This window comes from Schistocerca americana, chromosome 1, assembly GCF_021461395.2.
Source record: "Schistocerca americana isolate TAMUIC-IGC-003095 chromosome 1, iqSchAmer2.1, whole genome shotgun sequence".
Classification (NCBI taxonomy): domain Eukaryota; kingdom Metazoa; phylum Arthropoda; class Insecta; order Orthoptera; family Acrididae; genus Schistocerca; species Schistocerca americana.
The window spans coordinates 21055726-21077686 of NC_060119.1; the positions used below are offsets into that span (position 1 = coordinate 21055726).

At 47.1% G+C, this 21961-nt stretch overlaps 1 protein-coding gene across 1 annotated transcript in view; it reads right to left on the reverse strand.

Annotated features, from left to right (window-relative positions):
• LOC124623105 (carboxypeptidase E-like) overlaps positions 1-21961 on the reverse strand; it is a 415742-nt gene that overhangs the window by 67771 nt on the left and 326010 nt on the right. Inside the window, exons 9-11 of the mRNA XM_047148899.1 lie at positions 19275-19414; positions 10426-10552; positions 2131-2315 (exon numbers count right to left, since the gene is read on the reverse strand). Coding sequence (XP_047004855.1) covers positions 2131-2315; positions 10426-10552; positions 19275-19414 — 452 coding nt within the window. The remainder of the gene's footprint in view (positions 1-2130; positions 2316-10425; positions 10553-19274; positions 19415-21961) is intronic.

A 21961-nucleotide genomic window follows, 5' to 3' on the forward strand; every position in this document is an offset into this window, starting at 1 on the left:
GTTTCATATATCTAGAGGGATCATTCAAGAAAACTGAGAGCAGGGAAACAGTGGTATCCAAGCTTACACGTAACGCTTTAGCATTCCTGTTCCAAGAGATAAGCTATGAACTCAATGGGTCTGCGATCAACCGTACACAAAGTCAGCATAACATCAACCATTAAAACATACATCTCTGCATGACCATGTGATCAACTACTGCCCACTCACTGGTGTTGTGCAATGCGCTGTATAAATGAATAGGTGGTGCGCCATACCTAGAGCAATTCACAATGGCATCTCAATGGGTGAATATCATTGCAGAGGCCCAGGGTTTCTATGATGGTGAGTGTAGACAGTTCATATGTAAAGATGTAGCGTTTGTAGCATGCACACAAGATGCTGGAATAATAGAGAAATTCTTAGCAAACTTTGCGTCACCAAGTTCTTTCAAGTACGTGAAGTGTGCTAAGACATGGAAGAGTGCAAAGTGATTAAGAGATTTCTACCATGCAATTCACTGGGATGATCCTGGCATACCCTATAAATGTATCGTGACAGCGCTTAATTTATTCGATCACATGGAATATACATGAAGGGGAAGAAGACATAATGGATGCATCAAATGTTTAAGTTTGCTGTTATTCAAGACCTGGAATTCTAGCGGTGTCCTTCTGTCCATCAATTCAAGAACATGTATTAAAAAAGTGTTGTTGTGTCTCCTTATGAAAATGTAAAATTACTTTTCAGTTCGATCAGAAAGAAATGAATTTTTACCTCACAACCTCTGTGTTCTTTTTTCTTAACCTTGCTCCCATTGTAGCAGTGTACAGTTTTTTTAACGCTGTGGTTTTGTTCAAGTACAGGGTGCGCGGCGTGAACGAGGCTGCAGAAACGATCGTACTTTGTAACTGCCGCTCTCGCCGTGACGTGACTACAGACAAAACAAGTAGTGTACTTGCTTCCCGGTGTTGCGACTGGAACCGACCGACTGTGTGTCTCACTCCGCCGCATAGGCTCGGCGCATGCCCGGTTGCTTACGTTTTCGTGGGTGTCGATCGATTGACAACCACGAACAGCGTGAGGCACCGTGTTACACATCCGACGTCAGCGTTCACGAGCGCTCAGGATCGACGTCGTGCTACACTTTTTTTGGTGTGTATGTACGTTTATTTCTAAGCCTTTACCACGACATTTTAATTATCCTATTAACTTTTTATTCACTCTCGTTTTTTTCTCGTTATTCTTTTTTCATTTAGAATCATTGCACACGGTATTTTACTACTGTATGTGTGCTATCTGTTCTTCTGCACTTGTCCACACCAACAGACGCCACACATTCGTAATTCCGTAACAGTATGACGAAAGTGAAGTACCGATGTCAGCCGCACGAGGGCATAGAAATAATTGAGTGACGACAGGTGAGAATTTGTGGTGGGGCGGGTCTCGAACACGGATGTCCCACTCGACGTGAGCGGTCACCTGCCTCGAGCACGTCCGGTATCCGCCCACGCCTCGCCATCGTCCCCAGGTCTTAACTTGTAGCACACCACTGCCGGAATACTGTGCGAGAAGTTGAGGAATTGGCGCGCATGGGAGGCGTGCTCGGATAGCGGACGTGCTGGAGGCAGGCGAGCGCTCACGTCGAGCGGGACATCCGTGTTCGAGACCCGCTCCACCACAAATTCTCACCTGTCGTCACTCAATTATTTCTATGCCCTCGTGCGGCTGACAACGGTACTTCAGTTTGGTTCAAATGGCTCTGAGCACTATGGGACTTAACTTCTGAGGTCATCAGTCCCCTGAAACTTAGAAGTACTTCAACCTGACTAACCTAAAGACATCACACACATCCACGGCCGAGGCAGGATTCGAACCTGCGACCGTAGCGGTCGCTCGGATCTAGACCGTAGCGCCTAGAACCGCACGGCCACTGCGGCCGGCATTATGCAGACATACTGCTATTAATTTGGCCAGCCGATACATAACGATTTATACCAGAAACCTGAAAACAATTCGTGTCGAGAGTAAGACGGAACAGGGGCGGAATACTGAGAGAGCGGTGCGTCGGGTGGTAGGCAGTCGCCCGCTTGCTCACTGCACGACTCTGTGAGGCGAGCAGTCCACGAGCTGCAGGCCGGTGCAACTGACCTGTGTCCGCGGCATGGGCGGCCCCTGGGCCAGCGGCATGAGCGCGAAGTCGAGGCGGCGCGCCTCCGAGTGCGGCGGCAGGTTGGTGACTATGGCGCGGCGGCTCTGCGGCTGGTAGCCCTGGCGAGAGGCCGTCACCACGTAGGCGCCGGGCGTCAGCAGCCGCCAGTAGTCGCCGCCGTGCACTGCGGACACACACATGTGCTGAGCTCAACCCACAAGCTCTGCACACACGCACAAATTACTAGTATTTAGTGCACTCGAATGCATCTTATCGATTCCTTTTCTTCTACAGGTGGAGAAAAATTGTGTCACCATATTTTAACCCTGGATAGCTGATGCCAGTTGTTGTTGTTGTTGTGGTTGTTGTAGTCTTCAGCCCTGAGACTGGTTTGATGCAGCTCTCCATGCTACTCTATCCTGTGCAAGCTCCTTCATCTCCCAGTACCTACTACAACCTACATCCTTCTGAATCTCCTTAGTGTATTCATCTCTTGGTCTCCCTCTACGATTTTTACCCTCCACGCTGCCCTCCAATACTAAATTGGTGATCCCTCGATGTCTCAGAACATGTCCTACCAACCGATCCCTTCTTCTAGTCAAGTTGTGCCACAAACTCCTCTTCTCCCTTATTCTATTCAATACCTCCTCACTAGTTATGTGATCTACCCATCTAACCTTCAGCATTCTTCTGTAGCACCACATTTCGAAAGCTTCTATTCTCTTCTTGTCTAAACTATTTATCGTCCACGTTTCACTTCCATACATGGCAACACTCCATACAAATACTTTCAGAAACGACTTCCTGACATTTAAATCTATACTCGATGTTAACAAATTTCTCTTCTTCAGAAACGCTTTCCTTGCCATTGCCAGTCTACATTTTATATCCTCTCTACCTCGACATCGTCAGTTATTTTGCTCCCAAAATAGCAAAACTCCTTCACTACTTTAAGTGTCTCATTTCCTAATCTAATTCCCTCAGCATCACCCGACTTAATTCGACTACATTCCATTATCCTCGTTTTGCTTTGGTTGATGTTCATCTCAGGAACCAAAATTACTTACGATGTGTAGGTCGACAACGCACCATCTTTAAACTACGGAAACTTGGCGCCGAGCGCTCCGATTGGCCGCGGGGTCGCCCCGTTGCCCGTTCGTTAGTTGACCGGCAGCGCTACGGCTGTCTGTTCACACATACAAATGCCCCTCGGCCCGTCACTGCCCCAACGTGATACGCGCACGTGTCGAACAGTTCTGGCTGTTTTCTCCACCTCACGTCAGAGGCATTCGCAAGTAAGCTTCACTTCGGCACACACGCATCACCTGCGATTTAGTCACACAGTAAGCATGGTGGTACGATATTCGTTTGAGGAACAAATAGATATGGTTTGTTTGCGTGGCCATCCTCCGCAGCAAGCATAGAAATACTTGTTTTGCAAATAAAACCGCCTTTTCCTCCTGCCACATAATTTATTTATCCCTTACGCATTTCGCCTTTTTCTTGTTCTAAGGCATCATCAGTGGGGTCTATCACGATACAGTTTTGTTATTTTTAGATTATTAAAGAGTTCACGTGACGATTATTTATTTATAAAGTAATTACTTCCGACTTGCTCATCTGCGCTTCCTCTCATCTGGTTTGGAGGCCGCCCTACCACTTTATTACCGACATACAAGCACAGCTTTGCGTTCTCAACTTCTTCACGCTGTTCACCATGTTTCTCCTTCTTTTCTGTGGTGTACTATCGTTTTTTTGCCACTCGATATAACTATTTCGTCGGACACAGCTTTTAACAACGTAAGTATTGCAACTCCATTACGTGTTTCCTCTTCTTTGGCGTGTCTACCTACTAGTTGTCAACTTAACGAAGAATATGTTCAAGACTAACTTCTATTCATGATGTTTATACCGTGTGTGTGTGTGTGTTTGAGAGAGAGAGAGAGAGAGAGCTAAACAATTTTTTTTTTTTTTTTTGGAGGTGTGGGTATGTTGGTGGTTTGAATTTTATGGTGTTGAATATGAATGTACTAGCCCTTAGCGAGTGGTTGAAAGCTTTAGTGACAGCTGATTTGACTTTTCGTTTCAATATTTTGCTTTGGTATTCTGTACGTGGTAATTTCCTTGCAGAGTTAGGTGTTTTTATTGTTGATTGTAATTATTTTCCTGTCATCTTCTCTAGTGGTTGGTTTGTAGTCATGTTCTCTTAGGTGTTCTACATATGTGTCCCATACTTCCAGGCTCTCATGTGTTCTTCGTATCTGACATCAAATGTTCTACCAGTTTGTCCTATGTATCTGCCTTCACAAGTGTTATACAGTAGAAGTAGATGATATATACCTACTTTCTGGCATATGTCTCTGTTTTTGTCAGTTTTGGGGAGTATTTTTGTATAGAATAGTCTGTTGTGTATGCTATGTATATTCCTTGTCTTTTGAAACTGACCGAGCGACGTGGCTCAGTGGTAGCACACTGGACTCGCATTCAATCCCGCGTCCGGCCATCCTGATTTAGGTTTTCCGTGCTTTCCCTAAATCGCTCCAGGCAAATGCTGGCATGGTTCCTTTGAAAGGGCACGGCCGACTTCCTTCCCCATCCTTCCCTAATCCGATGAGACAGATGACCTCACTGTTTGGTCTCTTCCCCCAAAACGACCAACCAACCAATTTTGAAAATGTTGCTGATTTTGTGAGTGAGTTTGTGTTTGTATGTGATTGTGTACCAGCTTGTGTTTTCTTTCAACTTTTTCTGCTTCTCCTGTGTAGTTGTTATAAGACTGCGTCTTTCTGTTTGGTTCTGTTGTGTTGTTGTCTGTGGTTTGGTGCTTTCTGCTTTTATTTCACATTTAATTTTGTTGTTTAGCTTTGTGACTATGTTTTTCTTGTAACCATTATTTTGTGCTATCTCTGTTATTATGTCCAGTTGTCTTTGGTGTCTGGCACTGTGCTGAATCTAAGGAGCATGTGTCGCACTGCTGCTTGCCTTTGTGAGTGTGGGTGGTTCTGGGATTGGGGAATGATGTAATGTCCGTTGCTGTAGGTTTACGGTAAATTTCAAACATATGCTTATTGTTTTGTTTTTCGATTGTTATATCCAGAAAGTTAATTAGCCCCAGGATAAGCAGAAAAAGATGAAAAAAAACCACAAGATGGTACATAATGATATACAATACAAACTCACTCATAAAATCGCCAACATTTTGAAAAGACAGGGGAATAAACGTAGCATACACAACAGACAATTCTATACAAAAATACTCCCCAAAACTGACAAAAACAGAGACATATGCCAGAAAGTAGGTATACATCATCTACTTCTACTGTATAACACTTGTCAAGGCAGATACATGGGACAAACTGGTAGAACATTTGATGTCAGATACGAAGAACACATGAGAGCCTGGAAGTATGGGACACATACGCAGAACACCTAAGAGAACATGACTACAAACCAACCACTAGAGAAGATGACATGAAAATAATTACAATCAACAATAAAAACACCTAACTCTGCAAGGAAATTACCACGTACAGAATACCAAAGCAAAATATTGAAACGAAAAGTCAAATCAGCTGTCACTAAAGCTTTCAACCACTCGCTAAGGGCTAGTACATTCATATTCAACACCATAAAATTCAAATCACCAACATCCCCCCCCCCCCCAAAATAAATTGTTTAGCTCTCTCTCTCTCTCTCTCTCTCTCTCTCTCTCTCTCTCTCCACCTCTCTCCCTCCCTGTTGAACATATACTCCGTTAGGTTGACAACAAGTAGGTAGACACGCCAAAGAGGAGGAAACACGTAATGGAGTTGCAATACTTACGTTGTTAAAAGCTGTGTCCGACGAAGTAGTTATATCGAGTGGGAAAAGAACGATAGTACACCACAAAAGAGAAGAAGAAACATGGTGAACAGCGTGAAGAAGGTCACAACGCTAAGTTGTGCTTGTACGTATGTCGGTAATAAAGTGGTAGGGCGGCCTCCAGACCAGATGAGAGGAAACGCAGATGAGCAAATCGTAAGTAATTACTTTTTAAATAAAAAATCGCGACGTGACCTGTTTAAAAATAACGAAACTGTATCGTATAGGCCCCACTGAAGATGCCTTAGAACAAGAAAAATCGAAAAGCGTTTGAAATAAATAGATGAAGTGGCAGCAGGAAGAGGCGGTATCATTCACAGAACAAGTATAACGAGACACGGCTAGGCGACGGCGATGCGCGTCAAGCTCGACGGTGGTACGAGGGACGGTACTCTGCAAGACGCCACCCACACCCACAAACGTTTACAGCAGTCCACCGACGACTTAGCGAAACAGGCTCGCTAGCAGGATGTGACGGTGATGCTGGAAGTCCTCGATGACGACGGGATGCTGCACTTGAAGAGACTGTTCTCCAGCGCTTCGAGGAAGTACCTGACACAAGTACTCGAGCTGTCGGACACGAGATGAGGGTCACTCGTCGCTTAATCTCGATGTTTTGAGGGCTGACGGCCAGCACCCATTTGCTTACCACCCTGTCCTATGGCGGACTATCAACACAGGCTAGGGTTTTGCCGACGGTTTCTGCGACGGGTTGCACCAGATGCTGACTGCCCCGCCATTGTGTTGTTTACCGACGAGACGGCCTTTACGATACTCGAAACTTTCATTACTGGGCGAGGGGAAATACTGACGCCACGTACGTCCACGGACACCAGGAACGGTTTTTGCTCAACATTCGGGCAGGCATTGTGGGTGACCATCTGATTGGGCCGGTCCGTCTACCTTCTCGACTTACTGGGGCAAATTATCTTCACTTTTTGTAAGAAACTCTACTCGGTCTGCCGGATATACGGCTACGCATGTGGTTGCAGCACGATGGGGCGCCTGCACATATCGGTCGTGCTGTATGCACATATTTAAATGAACTCTTCAAAGGCGGGGTAACTGGCTGAGTTGAACGCAGGACGTGGCCCCCGCGGTCACCAGACCTCACGCCATCGGACTTTTTCCTGTGGGCATTCTTCGAGGTTCCAGGTTCCCACCTGGATGACAACCACCTAGAAACGAAGAGGAACTAATGGATCATATTCAGCATACCGCCAATCGTATCAGGCCAATGCCAGGAATCTTTGAAAGAGTTCGGCAAAACACCGTTGGACGTTACCAAGCTTGTATCGCGTCAGAGGGTCGCCAATTCGAGCACCTGCTTAAAGTAAACAATGTCCTAGGTACAAAAAAGGCCCTTTTCAGGGCCGACCTGATTTGTAACAGACTTCCTGTACGCGAACTAACAGCTGTTGACGAGTTTGTTCCCGGTACTTCTTATCACGAAGCAACAGTGGATGTGTCGGGACGCCGGCGGATTCGCCCCCAGGCCCCCAGAGTGGGAGGCTGGCGCGCCGTCAGCGAGCGTGCGGCCCGCCGCCATCTCCGGCAGACAAAGCATTCGCGGTCACGCGTCGTCCAGAGCATCCGGCAACAGGGCAATCCGCGGCCAATCGGAGCTCGTGGCGCCAAGTTTCCGTACTTTAAAAATTGTGCATTATCCACCTACACAACATTAGTAATTTTGGTTCCTACAGGCATCAGCTATCTAGGGCTAAAATTTCGTGACACAATTTTTCTCCACTCTGTATAGGTCTGCTAACTGTAGTTGTGTTCCGGTCTTAGTGACTGTTAGTAATCACGCCATCTTTCAAAGGAACTGTACAGGGTCGTTTTGATTCTGTGTTGGCACACACCAATCTCTGACCGAGGACGTTTGCCAAGCTTTACAACCTTCATTGTGTCAGGGTTAGCAAAACCCTCGTTTTGTAGCTTTGTGCACGTTATCCGTATACTTGTATTCTGAATGTTTCGACGAGAGTATGGTTTCCTCCATGCTTAAATGCGCTACGAGAACTTTCTGCTCATTGGGTTCCTACAAGCTACCGCTTTACCGATTTAATAGTGGGAATGTATTGCACTTTCTTATTGTATCAGTACAATAGTACATAGTGCAATATGAGTAATGTTTTGGCACTTTCACTTTTTAAAATGTCGCTAAAGTGTTTCATTGTCGCCATTGTATAGAGTTATGATTTAATGTCTGATTCGTGCCTCCTACTTTGTACACTGGACGACTGCAGTAAGGTCAGTTTGTCTGTGTTATGAGACAAGTAAAGGTTGTCGTGGCGCTATCACTCTAGCGTGCTAACAGTCGCTGCTCCAGACCACGCCCCAGCACTGCCACGTCTCGCTCCTCCTGCCCACGTGTGACAAGTGTGTTCTGTTCTCGTGGGTAGGACAGTGTCCTCTGCACCACTGATTCGTTGGTGATGTTAAGATCTATCTTTTGAGTGGATGCCGTCTCACTTAATTCGTGTTCCTTGTAACGAGACAGAACAAGACCGTACAATAAATAATATTAAAATATTGACTGTCTTGCTCACAAACCGGTACCTGTTAAACTCTCTTGATATTACTTAGATGATTGATGCCGATCATAAGAGGGCTGAAATACGTACATTGCCAGTTTCGTGGATAACGCTTCGACGTAGAATTTCCTCGACGACTCCCCTTGCCCAGTTGTTTCAGTTAAGTGAATTGCCAGGTGTCTTCCTTATAATTCCTGTTTGTTAGGAGTTGTAAGTAGTTGAACCAGGCTACTTGCTACACACTCATGTACCGTCAGATCTCATTATCAGCCCAGTAATATCCAGCTAGATGAGCTGGAAGAGATGCAACGTACCGTCAAATCTCATTATCAGCCCAGTAATATCCAGCTAGATGAGCTGGAAAAGATGCAATCTCTTACTGGTGTCCACGGAGTTTTGGTGCATCGTTCAGTGAACTAATCTCTACTGGCCACAAGTTTCGAACTTTTTCAGCTGTACATAGTAGCTTTGTTGTCGTCCCACGGAGGAGGGGGGGGGGGGGAGGGGCGACCGACAATCTGTACCCACAGTGTCGGTCTGCTGGCAGTGAGCCGAATGGTGCGCCGCACGGCCACCAGATGTGTGCTGCGCATTTGGAACAATAACAACGATGATCTATTACGAGTCGCGGGGTTTTATGCATTATATTGGCTGATTCGACAAGGAGCTCTCTGTCCCTTATATACGGATACTGTGCTAGAGCAACTTTCCATTCCGTCCCTATATTTCACGACGAATTCACTTATTTGGGAACGAAATCGCGACCTCGTACATAAGACAGCAATGAGTTATCAGATAATGGAAGTTGTGTAATCGAGGGTACTATACATTCTCCGAAAGTGCTAACCAGATTTTAGAGAGTGAAACACCGCCAAATTTATCCCTTTTCGGATCTGCGATAACAGAAGGGAAATCACAGGACAATGTCAAGTTCATTCCAGTGTCTCTCTAATTAATATTGCTATTGCGAGAGGCTTGTCGTTGCTTAGCGACTACTTTGTCAGAATTCATCTGCGTGAAAACAGAATTAGTTTCCTCACAGGTACGGAAGGCACATTACCCGATCGAGATACCTGTGCAGCGGTGTGACGAGTGACAGCACGGCCTGTGACGGGGGCGGGCAGTGAGCTGAAGCGACGGCAGGGGGACAGGGCTCAGTCACTTCCACTCAGCTGGGTGTTCCCAGAGGAGGAAACCCATCAGGGGCGTCTCAGCCCTTCTGAAGCTACCCCGGCCGACTACTGGTGGCGTAAGTGTCGAAGGAACGACCGTAGCTAAACCGAGGCCGGGCACACCTCAGCACACCTCTGGGGCCATCGAGCATCCCAGAGGGAACGTGTAAAACATCACCAGGAAGAACCACTCGCGATTTCCGACGTGCTACCAGCAGTCCATCTCGCATCACGACTTGACGAGTCTCGCACTCGGCGTGACGGTACAGGGGGCAGTGTGTGCTCCCCTCATAGTGCCGAATACGGAAGGATGGGGACACACTTTACAGCACAGAGCAGGAACTGTCCTGACACCGCGACTGAATCAGTATTACAATCCAGCCTGTCACAAAGCGGCATCTGTCAGCGAACGGTTTGTGGACTGTGATGTTCCTGAAGTGCACCGGCCTGCCCACAGTCCCGACACGAATCCGGCAGAATAGGTTTAGGATGAGTCGGGAGGTCGGCTTCACTCGAGACCCCGACGGCCGGCGTCAGTGCCCTTCCTCCGCCTTTGAGGCGCAACGGGTCACCATTCCCAAGCAGAGATTCGGGCACCTCACCCAATGTATCGTCAGCAGAGTTCGAGCCACCGTGTAGGTGAAGGGTGGGCGCATCCCGTACTGATGTCCGAGCACTTTTCGTGGACACAGTACGCTTTTGTTTTTGAGGTAGGGCCGCTCACCTGAGGTGACGTCGTGTCGGATGTGGACGGGCTGTCCGCTGGTGACGTTGGCCACGTGGATGACGGCGTTGGCGAGCGGCTTTCCGGTCAGCGCGTCCGTCACCACGCCCTTCAGCCCGATGTGCGCCTGCAACAGACACACACACACACACTCAGCCGGTCGTCGTAACAACCAACCTGACGCACTCAAACACAAACACAAACACCACGATCCGTCAGCAGCCGTAGCATACGCGCGCTGCCGTCGTTACGCTCTCGGAGGCAGGTCCTACTTATGTACAACCCCTGATAATGAAGTCAGAACAGTCTATCGGGCAACACTGGCCACTCACAACGCTGCACCTGCGTAGCGGCCGCTGTTGGCAGCCCGCCCCCACCGTAGTTCGGCTAAGCTCCGTGTGTCTTCCGTGTTAAACCTGTCGGACGAAGTGCCTGTTTAGTGCGCCGGTTCTGAACCGAGAACAGGACGATGAACGAGCAAAGGATTTTGTTTCGAGCTTGGCAAGACAGCGAAAGAAACGCGTGCACTGCTGGTACGTGTTCGTGGGCTGAGGCACACCCCGTGAAGTTTGTGTACGAGTGGTTCGCCGGTATTCGAGGAGGCCGGGAAATTGTTTCTGACAGTCCCCGTAGCGGAAGGACATCAATTACGAACGACTGTCGATTAACAGTGCGCACCATAGCGGATGAACTGCAGATGAACCGTCAATCCGTGCGACAAATCCTTACCCACGGGTTGGGGAAGAGGAGAACGTGTTGTCGTCCTGTGCCACATCACCCGACTGACGATCAGAAGCGGGCACGTTCAGAGGCTCCACACGATCATGTCCAAATGATGGCTGCCACACCCAATTTCTCGAACCGTATTGTCAGAGAGGATCAAACCTCCTGTCTCCGGTACGACCCTGAAGCGAAACGGCAAAGCATCGAATGGCGTTCTCCGATATCACCTCGTCGGTAAAAGGTAAGAGCCGAAAAATCACGCATCAAAACGATGTTCGCCACGTTCTTCGACAGTGAAGGCATTACCCCCGAGGAATTACTACCCGTAGGTATGACGTTGAACGCTGCACGGTAGGATTTTGACCCGTTTCGTGCAACGTCTACGCAGGTTACGACCTTAGTACGCACAACAAGGTTACTGTCTTTTTTATTCATTACAACGCTCACCCACACACAGCCAATATCGTCAAACAGTTCATGGCAAAAAAGTTCCACCATACTCGCCGGATCTCAATCCTCCAGACTTCTTCCTATTCGCTCGACACAAACTCGCGTCGAAAGGAAAGAAATTTGACGATATTCCTGACATCCAACGAACATGGCGCGGCTTTTGAACACCATCCCCAAGGAAGACTTCGTACAAAGTTTCCAGGGCATGTATCGCAGAGCTCAGCGGTGCATAGTTATGGAAGGTGACTATTTCGAAGGGCAGTAAGGTAACTGTAGTTCATAGTTCGTCTATGTTGGTATTACAGGACTATTAACCGAACTTTATTGTCAGAGGTTGTATCAGATAGCTTATCACTAAGTGTAAGTTACGATAAATGGAAACGTGAGATATTGTAATGTACAAACAGGTATCGACGTTTTTCTTAATCGTGCATTAGTTACGTAGCTTTTTTTCCTACAATCGTTTACAGTCGCAGTCTCTACAGTGTTGCGTTCTGATTGCCGCGGTGTTGATACGCAGTGTGAAAACAGCTGACGCTCTATCCTGCTCCGTAGCGAAAAACGCGCGCCGAACACATTAACAAGTTCACGGAAAAAACTGCTCTGAAGGTTTCCGAGGAAGTGTACTCTTAACAAGTTAGGGTGTTCTTAAAACGGGCTGCACAGATGACTCGGTAGTATTCTAGAATGGTAATGTGGAACAGTCAACGGACCCATTGTGTCTCGGTTTGGTCTTTCTTTTTTTTTCGTTCAGTTTTAAATACATACATACCTTAAATATAAAATGCATTGTATTTACGCCGATTAAGAGCTATCTAGCCATCTTTTTATCAAAGATGCCCATCTTCTTGCATATCAAATGAAAAATTCCACTTGAAATTTAAAACACAAACTAGGAATCCTTGATATTTTGTAAAAGATTGTCAATAAAAGTTATTTAAATTAAGAAAACATAATAAATGTTTGGGACAAAAATGAAAAATCCAAGTATGGAAAATAGAGTACTTCTCTTTGGACCGTGTCTACTATTTTATACGACAGATGTGGTCTTATACGAACCAGAGAGATAAGCGTCGTAGAAATATGGAAAACAATAATTTCCACCGCATCGAGCACTCGGTACAAATGCTGCATTTATACATTTGCCACCGTACCAGTGCAATATGAACCCAACAGAACTGATCTGGAGCCATGTTACGGGATAGAAATAACGAGAGCTAACGCACGAGGCTTTGTGACACAGCATTGCCGAACGCCGACGGGACGCAGAACGGCATGTCCAAACAAGAGGGGAAAATTTGGCGCTCGGGTGAGATTACCAGACGACTGATTCAGTACTGGTTTCAGTAGCTTCAGTACTTAACTATATCGAGAAATCCCTGCAATAAACTTTTCCTCCACACACAGCTGGCTCAGAAAAATTACCCTGTTTTCAAGTTAGGAGTTTTCATCGCAGCTGTTTTTAATTACAATACTAAGATACCTAAGAACGAGAGCAGGCTGTGCTTGTCATCTGGCCCCCTAAGAAGCGCGCGCAAGTGCTGGAGTTCCGCAGAATATTATTTCATTCTCTTTAAAAATTATATTGTATTGTATTCTTTCTCTGATCGTCACATTTTACGTTTCACATGACTGCAGGTTAGTCGCCCCAGATGGCCGGCAAGTGTTGTTCTCTGGTTCGATGCGGCGGTAAAGCCGTTTCCCGGTGTTATCGCCCGGTAGATCTAACTGTACTCGCGACACCTTGGCTTCTGCCCCACGTGAAACGAAATCCAATAGGATTCCAGCAGACACGGAAGAATAGATGCTACAGAGTTAACATCTGGTTCATTCTTCTTCTTGGTCGGCTGCGCGACATGCATGCGGGGAACGCAGTAAGTGCAGTAATGTCCACGTGCACACTGGGGAAGTTAATGCTACTGATGTGTATAAACACGACCCGTGGCGGTCTCATTAACATTTACTTCGCAAACAAAATGCACCGGCAACATCAAAGCACACTCCGACGCGGCTTCGGCCTACGCGCTGCCTGAGTTACGGAAAGGGCAGCTGCGTAAGGCGACAGCGAGAGGCGCTTCTCACGACGGCCACTTGCGGCTGGCCGATGCAGCCCGTATTTTTCACGTCGCTCGAATGCAACTTGAAATGAACAACTCTACGAAATTTTTTGTCCCAACAGTTTCTGAGCAAACCACCGCTAAAGTTGAGAACGCACAACCGATAGATAACTTCTTTCCTCATCATCATATATTTTGCTACAAATCGAGGAAAAAATTGTTACTGCTAATGCTTACGTACCCACAAAGCAAACACTGTTCAACGAAACTGCCGCAGGCGGTGCGAAGGAGGCGAAGGCTACGACAGGGGAGCAGAGGACCTATGTTCGATTCCCGAATGCACTGTGCTTTTATTTGATTTTAATTATTTATTTATTTCTTTTATCTCTCAGCACTGACATTGGGACTAATAGGATGATTATAAAGTTAGATAAATCAAAAAGGAATAAGAACGAGGTCGGCAAATCAATTTCTCAAACGGCTTGGATTAGCGAAGAATTAAAATTTTTAGCCTCGATGTAGAAAGCAATTCCGAGTAAGACTGCTGCGACTTGGTGACGACGCAGAAAAAACAGCCGAAGTGCGCAGCTCGTTTGCAGCCTGCCGCCCAGCGGAGCTCTAATAGCGAGGCTTGTGCAAACCCAGCGGCAAGTGGCCAGTCGCGCGGATGCTACAACGATTCACAGCATAGTTCACGATTAACTTGCAGCTTCGATTTTTCAGGCGACGTTATCCTATTCGCAGTATTCAGTAACATTAAATGCAAAAGAAGAAATATTTTAAATGTAAAACCGGATTGTTTTCCGCTTAATCTTCAGACGGGACGATAAACACGCACCAAAAAATGTTTTGCATCACCCCGGTTCCCAGAACTCCTGAAGACAGACGTTGACTGTCGATATTGTATCACAGACACAGTGCCTTTGACTGTTCAGAGATGTCAGTAAACCCGCACAAAGATGTAAACAACCGTGCACAAGCAACGCCTATTATACGAAGGGGGTCCGATAGCCGATCAGTTCCAGTCATTCTACCAGGAGGCAGGTACATGGCTCGTGTTGTCTGTAGCTCAACCGTGCCTAGACGGTCAATACCGCGGTTCGATCGTGTCCGCATTGTTACCTTGTGTCTCAACAAGGGAAGTGTCCAGGTGTCTCGGAACCAAAGCAATGTTGTTCGGACATGGAGGAGATACAGAGAGACAGGGACTGTCGATGACAAACCTCGCTCAGGCCGCCCAAGGGCTACTACTGCAGTGGATGACCGCTACCTACGGATTAAGCTCGGAGGAACCCTGACAGCAACGTCACCATGTTGAATAACACTTTCCGTGCAGCCACAGGACGTGGTGTCGCGACTCAAACTGTGCACAACAGGCTGCACGATGCGGAACTTCACTCCCGACGTCCACGGCGAGGTCCCATCTTTGATACCGCGACACCGTGCAGTGCGGTACAGACGGTCCCAACAACATGCTGAATGGACCTCTCAGGATTGGCATGACATTCTCTTCACCGACGAGTGTTGCATATGCCTTCAACCAGACATTCGTCGGAGATGTGTTTGGAGGCAACCCGGTAAGTCTGAACGCCTTAGACACACTGTCCAGCGAGTGTAGCAATGTGGAGGTTTTGGGGTGGCATTATATGGGGTCGACGTACCCCGCTGGTGGTCAGGGAAGGCGCCGTAACGGCTGTACGATACGTGGATGCCATCCTCCGACCGATAGTGCAACCATATCGGCAGCATATTGGCAAGGCATTCGTCTTCACGGACGGCAATTCGCGCTCCAATATTGCACATCTTGTGACTGACTTCCTTCAGGATAACGACATCGCTCGACTAGAGTGGCCAGCATGTTCTCCAGGCACGAACCCTATCAATCATGCCTGGGATAGATTGAAAAGGGCTGTTTATGGACGACGTGACCCACCAACCACTCTGAGGGATCTGCGCCGAATCGGCATTGAGGAGTAGGACAATCTGGACCGACAGTGCCTCGATGAACTTGTGGATAGTATGCCACGACAAATAAAGGCATGGATCAATGCAAGGGGACGTGCTACTGGGTATTAAAGGTACTGGTGTGTACAGCAATCTTGACTACCACCTGTGAAGGTCTCGGTATATGGTGGTACAGCACGCAACGAGTGGAACACGGGTTCCGGCCACATGTCGCGCTAGCTGCGCCACTGGTGATTTGTTGAACAGCGTTCACGTTTGGGGTATACAAGTGGCAGCCGTAACTGTCTGTGGTTACCACACTGGATTCGCATTCGCGAGGACGTCGGTTCCAACACGCTTCCGGCCACCACGATATGGATTATTCGTGATTTCTCTAAATCGCTTCAGGCAAATTCCAGAATAATTCCTTTGAAAGGGCGCGGCCGTTTTCCTTCCCCATCCTTGATAGCATCCGAGCTAATGCTCCGTCTCTAATCATATCGATGTCGATGGAACGTTAAACATTTTTTTTATGCCGCGTCAGGGATTTTAGGGGTAGATCGAGGTTTCCACAAAAACATGAGGGTGTCGAGCGAAAATGTCCTAGAATCTTGCATATTAGGTTCTTCTCATGTGGACGCCAAAAATGAGCCGAATCTGTAGGAACCGCTGTTTGTGTCGATGGCGCGCTGCAAAGAGCCCACGCGGCTCTCGGTCGGTGCTTGACGACGACCCGTCTCTGTAGAAGAACGTCGCAGAATATACATGAAGCCCATCACCTCTTGACGCAAGGGCTAGAAGCTCACGCTCGGCATAGCCAGATATTATTTAAACTGAAGGTGGAGGAGAGAGGATGGAGAGGAAAAATAAAAAGAGGGAACTGACGGTATCAGCTGCGTCAGAAATTAATGGGGAGTGAGCGGTGACGAGTGAAGCCAGACCTCCCGCTCGCTAGGCGGCCGCAGATGCCGGACTGCCCCGGCGCTAGGCGTCCCCCCTCCGCCCCCCCCCCCCCCCGCCAGATATGTTTATTTTCACGAGTGCACATCATAATAGTGTAATATGGAGCTATAGTTGGTAAAACTGATATATGGACGTGAAAATGACCGTAAGTGCGCAACTAAGTGGCAAAACTATCACCACAGCATAACTCTAATAATGGTGCTTCATCTTTTTTGATCTCCAACAGTACAAACATGTACATGAGTGTATAGACACTTGAAGATGGGCGCAAGCCCGAAACCGGTCGTGTGACGAATGAACAACCTTTTATTGTGACTGGTAGCGGATATTTTTCTACAACACCATTAAATACAATGTCATGCGAGTAACAACGCGAAAAGGCCAAATATTTTTCTTTATGTCGTCACAGGAATCAGCCGCAATCGTTGTATACCCGGTGGAGAAGCCGTACGTGAAAGACCGGATACACGTTATCTTCCAGCAGCCGAATACCGTGCTGGCGTTCATCGCAACAAATCGCAGGCGCATCGCTGATAAACTCTCGTCCGACTGGTTGTCAGGTTTTGTTGGCGCCGCGATCGAGTCTCGCAGCAGGTGAACGCGCTCGACGCGAGGCGTGCCGCGTGCCGTGCCGTGAAATCACGAGCCTGCCTCCGTCGTTTCGCTAAGGCATCCCTCACACGGGGCGTAGAAGCTCGTGCGCAAGTGGAGCTGTACAAGTTTTGTGACGCCAGTTCCCGTGGTTGCGCGTTGACGAACCACTGCCGCGTGTGAAACACGAAACGAGTCCTACGCCTTTTCGGCCAAGTCCGAGGAAACGTTTAACCGATAAGTCGAGAAGATTCTCTACGTCATAAGCAGGACTTGGGAGCTGCCGTAATGGATTTTCTCGGTTTCTGTTAAAGCCCGTATTTCATCGGTTTTACACTGTCAGAAAAAAATTTCGCAGCACGAGTAAATAATTAATGTAGAATAATGAAATTTCGTTTGTCTAGGTAAGATATTTAAGCGATTAACATGGCAACATCGCAGCTTACTGTATGTGCGAGATAAGCCACTGCAAATGTGAAATGCTCGTACATTAATAACGGATGTTACCACTAGAATGTCGAATGCAAGCATGCAACTGTGCACGCATTGTGTTGTACATATACCGGGCGTCAGTATGTGAGTTGGGAGTTGCATTCCTGTTGCGCTCGGTCGGTCAATACAGCGACGGTCAGTGCTGTTTGTAGATGACGGTGTCCCGTGTGTGCTCCATTGGAGGCAGCTCTGGTGATCGAGCAGGCCGACGCACTCTGTAGAGCAGATCTGGTTACAAAAACGGGCGAGCGTCATCCTGTTGGAAAACGCTCCCTAGAATTCTGTTCACGAGTGGCAGCACAACAGGTAGAATCACCGTACTGACGTACAGATTTGCAGTCAGGGCGCGCAGATAACCACAAGGGTGCTTCTGCAGTCACACGAAATCGAAGCCCAGAGCACAAACCAGGTGTAGGCAAAACCGAGGCAGCCGCACAAAGAACTTTATCACTATGAGGTCGCACCCGCACTCGTCTGGATATACGCATTGATCCGGTAGCTAAGGGTGTCCTAAAGCTGATTTATCCTCGCCTGAGTCTACTCGGTCCTCGATTTCCTCTAAACTGCCACTGGGAGAGAGTAGATGTCCGAGATGGGGACAGTCGTGCAACGTGTGGACGAGCGTTGTCCTCTTGAAAAATTGCACTACGATACTGTCGCGTGACAGGCAACACACGAAGACCCGTGCTGTCTGCAACGTACAGCTGCGTAGTCAGGGTTCTCCCAACCACAGCCAGCCGTGAAATGAAGTCACATCTGATTCTTCCCCACGCTGTGCCTCTACAAAACACTGGAAGTACAACAATACGGCGATCCCCGCTCGTGGTGGTGAGACGCGGTCCACTACAACCTTAGTGTCGAGCACACTCGCCGTCACGTTCTCGTGCGGTCCAACGTCCGGCCATTTCACATGCCACTGGCCCACAAGTCTGGATCTGCCCCTATTAGACCTACTAGCCAAATGAGACCCGTTTCAAACTCTCTGGTGAGTGTCGATAATGCTGTCTCACACGAGTACGCAGCACCTCGCGTTTCTTCAGTGTGACCAGCTGACATCTGACGGCGCCGTTCACACCCCTCCAGCACCCTGCCAGGCCTGGCAATGGCACTGAACGAGGACAGCGGTGACACACCGTGGGGGCCGTTCTGTCTGTCGCGGAGAATCGCGTATCCATCATTTAGACACCTGCCGATGGTCTGCACGTGTTTGAAGTTGCACGGGCATCTGATCACGTCTTCTGTGAGCTTCACTTTTGTCACAGCCAGTGGGCCATCGTGTGCAAGCCTTGGAACATTGGATCGCAGCTCAGTATTGATTTGTTGATCCCAAAAAAGTTCTATATATTGGGGTGCATAACACATTTTTAAACATTGCTTATGAATGTGTGTGTACACACCCACACACACACACACACACACACACACACACACACACACACGACGTGCCATAAATGTGACAGCAATACTGCAGTAAACAAATGGTCATTTTTATTTTTGCAAGAGGGCTTGCACTGCTTAGAGTATGACATTTTGCGCTTTCTCGTTTCAAATCTCGCATTTTAGATTTTCTGAAATTTCTTGTAGTGAACAGAAACACAGATATAGAGGCGACAGCTGGCGTCGACCCACCTGCCAGATGTAGTGGATGAGGGCGTCCTTGTTGTTGAGCCACTCCTGCTCCAGCGTGTCGGCAGGCGGGTACTTGTCGCAGCCCAGCTCCAGCGTGATCTCGAAGTCGTTGGTGGCCAGGTAGTTAAAGTCTTGCATGCCTGCAACAGACGCCCGAGTCACCAGTTGCCGAGACGCCTAGCACTGTGGCACTCAGAGGGGTGCAGTTCTTAGTAATGTGACTCAAAGTTACGTGCAGTCATACGGTTCAGCAGTAAGTTATTACTTAATACACTCAAAAGTTTGCATAACTATTTTCTATGTACTATCAAGTCGAGAGAGATTCAGAAGTTATATAATATTATTACTTAGCCACTAATGTATGTGTGGGTTATTTTAATTTTGAATTGTGTAGGTTAGAGTCATAACTCACATGCTCCAAAATAATGAAAATTGAGATGCCGACATATTCTGATACAGCTTTATACATAGAACATAGTTCACGAAACAGTTATTCACATTTGGCACAAGATTCCTGAGAAAACCGGTGTTAAACTTCATGGTTAGTTTCAAATGTCTCATGATCCGCGGGATCTTGTGAATTTTGTCCCGTACCTCATCTTGACCAATCAGCGATTAACTCACTCGTCGCCATTTTCTTTTGTAATAGTAAATATTGATGCCAGTGGAGTGTGTTTTCTGTTTTGTTTAGTCATTCTGGAGAATATAATCCAAGATAGCTGTTGGAATAAAACTGATTTGAGACACAAGTCATGGAAGAAAACGTTTCACCCGTTGGAGAAAGAGGAACGCCAAGGTAACGTTCACACCATTCAGAAATGTGGAAAAGTCAGGAAGCCAAACGAATGAGGTTAGAATATCCTGTTTTCTTCATTGTTTTCAAATTAAACTGATTCTTGTTATTGGCTTCATTTGTTCCTCCACGTAAGAATTTATAGGACTCTTTCTTTGGAACACTGTAGAAGAGAAAGTGGCTTGCAGTCTGAACCAAAAAGTGTTGCATATCGAGTCGCAATACGATAGGTGCCGCGAAACCAACATCGTCCAAACAGCTCAGTATCAAAACTCACAAGATCCAAAATGAGGATTGTGAAAACGTACATGTTCCATAGCTCATTAACAAAACTCACATGATCCATAATATAACCTTAAATAATTGTAATTTCTCAATAAGCAAACATAATCTGAAATATACATAATGATTTATAGCCATTGTTCTTGCACATACTGATGTCTATGTATGGGACATGCGCACGATGCATCTATAACACGTTTTTAGTCATTTGTGAAAATTTATGTTTTTGGAGCATGTGAGTTATCCTTCTAACCTACTCAATTAACTCCTCACAATATATAATTATTAATTTTCAACACGATGGTGGTCACCTTTATATAGGTTCCTTTGTACAGAAGGGGGTGCTGTGAGCCCGAGATACTGCTGCCGAGAGGTAAATGGCAGTTAGGACCAGCTAGGTGATGGAAACCTGTGTCACGTTTGGCCGCTACAACACGTGCCTCAGCACACTTCAGGCTGACACAGGTCGGCAGGTGAACCGCCGCGACCTGCCACACTCGCTTCCCCGTGCTCGCCCCTCGCTCTATTGTCGCTCATCTCCACTCTATTGTCGCTCATGTCAAGAGACGGCCACTTTGTAACTGTTTTAACTGATACTTTTGTTAAAAGATGAAATCTGATAGCCAATCCTGGAACACTCATTCTCTCCCGTTTCAGTGCAAAAGGTACTGTGTGCTTCGTGCTTCTTTGGCGTGCAATTACCTGGTCAAATCAGCTCTCCTCCTGGAGTTGTGACTGTGGCGTGGACCCCGATCTTCACCTGCGTCGCTATGACTGACCTTTAGTTATTAGTAAACAACATAATCACTCGAGTTAAATCTTGGAACCTTGCCGTATTAATAAGTAATCCCCGACATACAAAGCGTAATACAATCTGAAGACACTTCGCAGGCCGGCCGCGGTGGCCGAGCGCTTCTAGGCGCTACAGTCTGGAACCACGCGACCGCTACGGTCGCAGGTTCGAATCCTGCCTCGGGCATGGATGTGTGTGATGTCCTTAGGTTACTTAGATTTAAGTTGCTCTAAGTTCTAGGGGACTGATGACCTCAGACGTTACGTCTCATACTGCTCAGAGCCATTTTGACACTTCGCACGTATGTTTTCAATCACTGTACTAGCTACATTATGAAATATATAAAGGTAAAACGATTTATAGACAAGTGTCCATTTTGTTTTCAAGTGTTAACAAGTTGAGATACGTATACGATTAGTGCATGCTGATGCTATATCGTACATTGCATTGCACCTATAAATTACTCATCTCACTTGGTGAGCTACACAACTTAATCGACATTTGTATTACTTTACTGAACTAATTAACTGATGTTAATATAAATATATTTCCGAAGGGATATATGAACTTTCCAGATACTAGTGCAGTGGAATAGTTCCATGTTTATCTGGCGACAGAAACAATTGAGACGCTGAACACATATTCTATAATTCAAAATGGTTCAAATGGCTCTGAGCACTATGGGACTTAACTTCTGAGGTCATCAGTACCCTAAAACTTAGAACTACTTAAACCTAAGGACATCACACACATCCATGTCCGAGGCAGGATTCGAACCTGCGACCGTAGCGGTCGCGTGGTTCCAGACTGTAGCGGCTA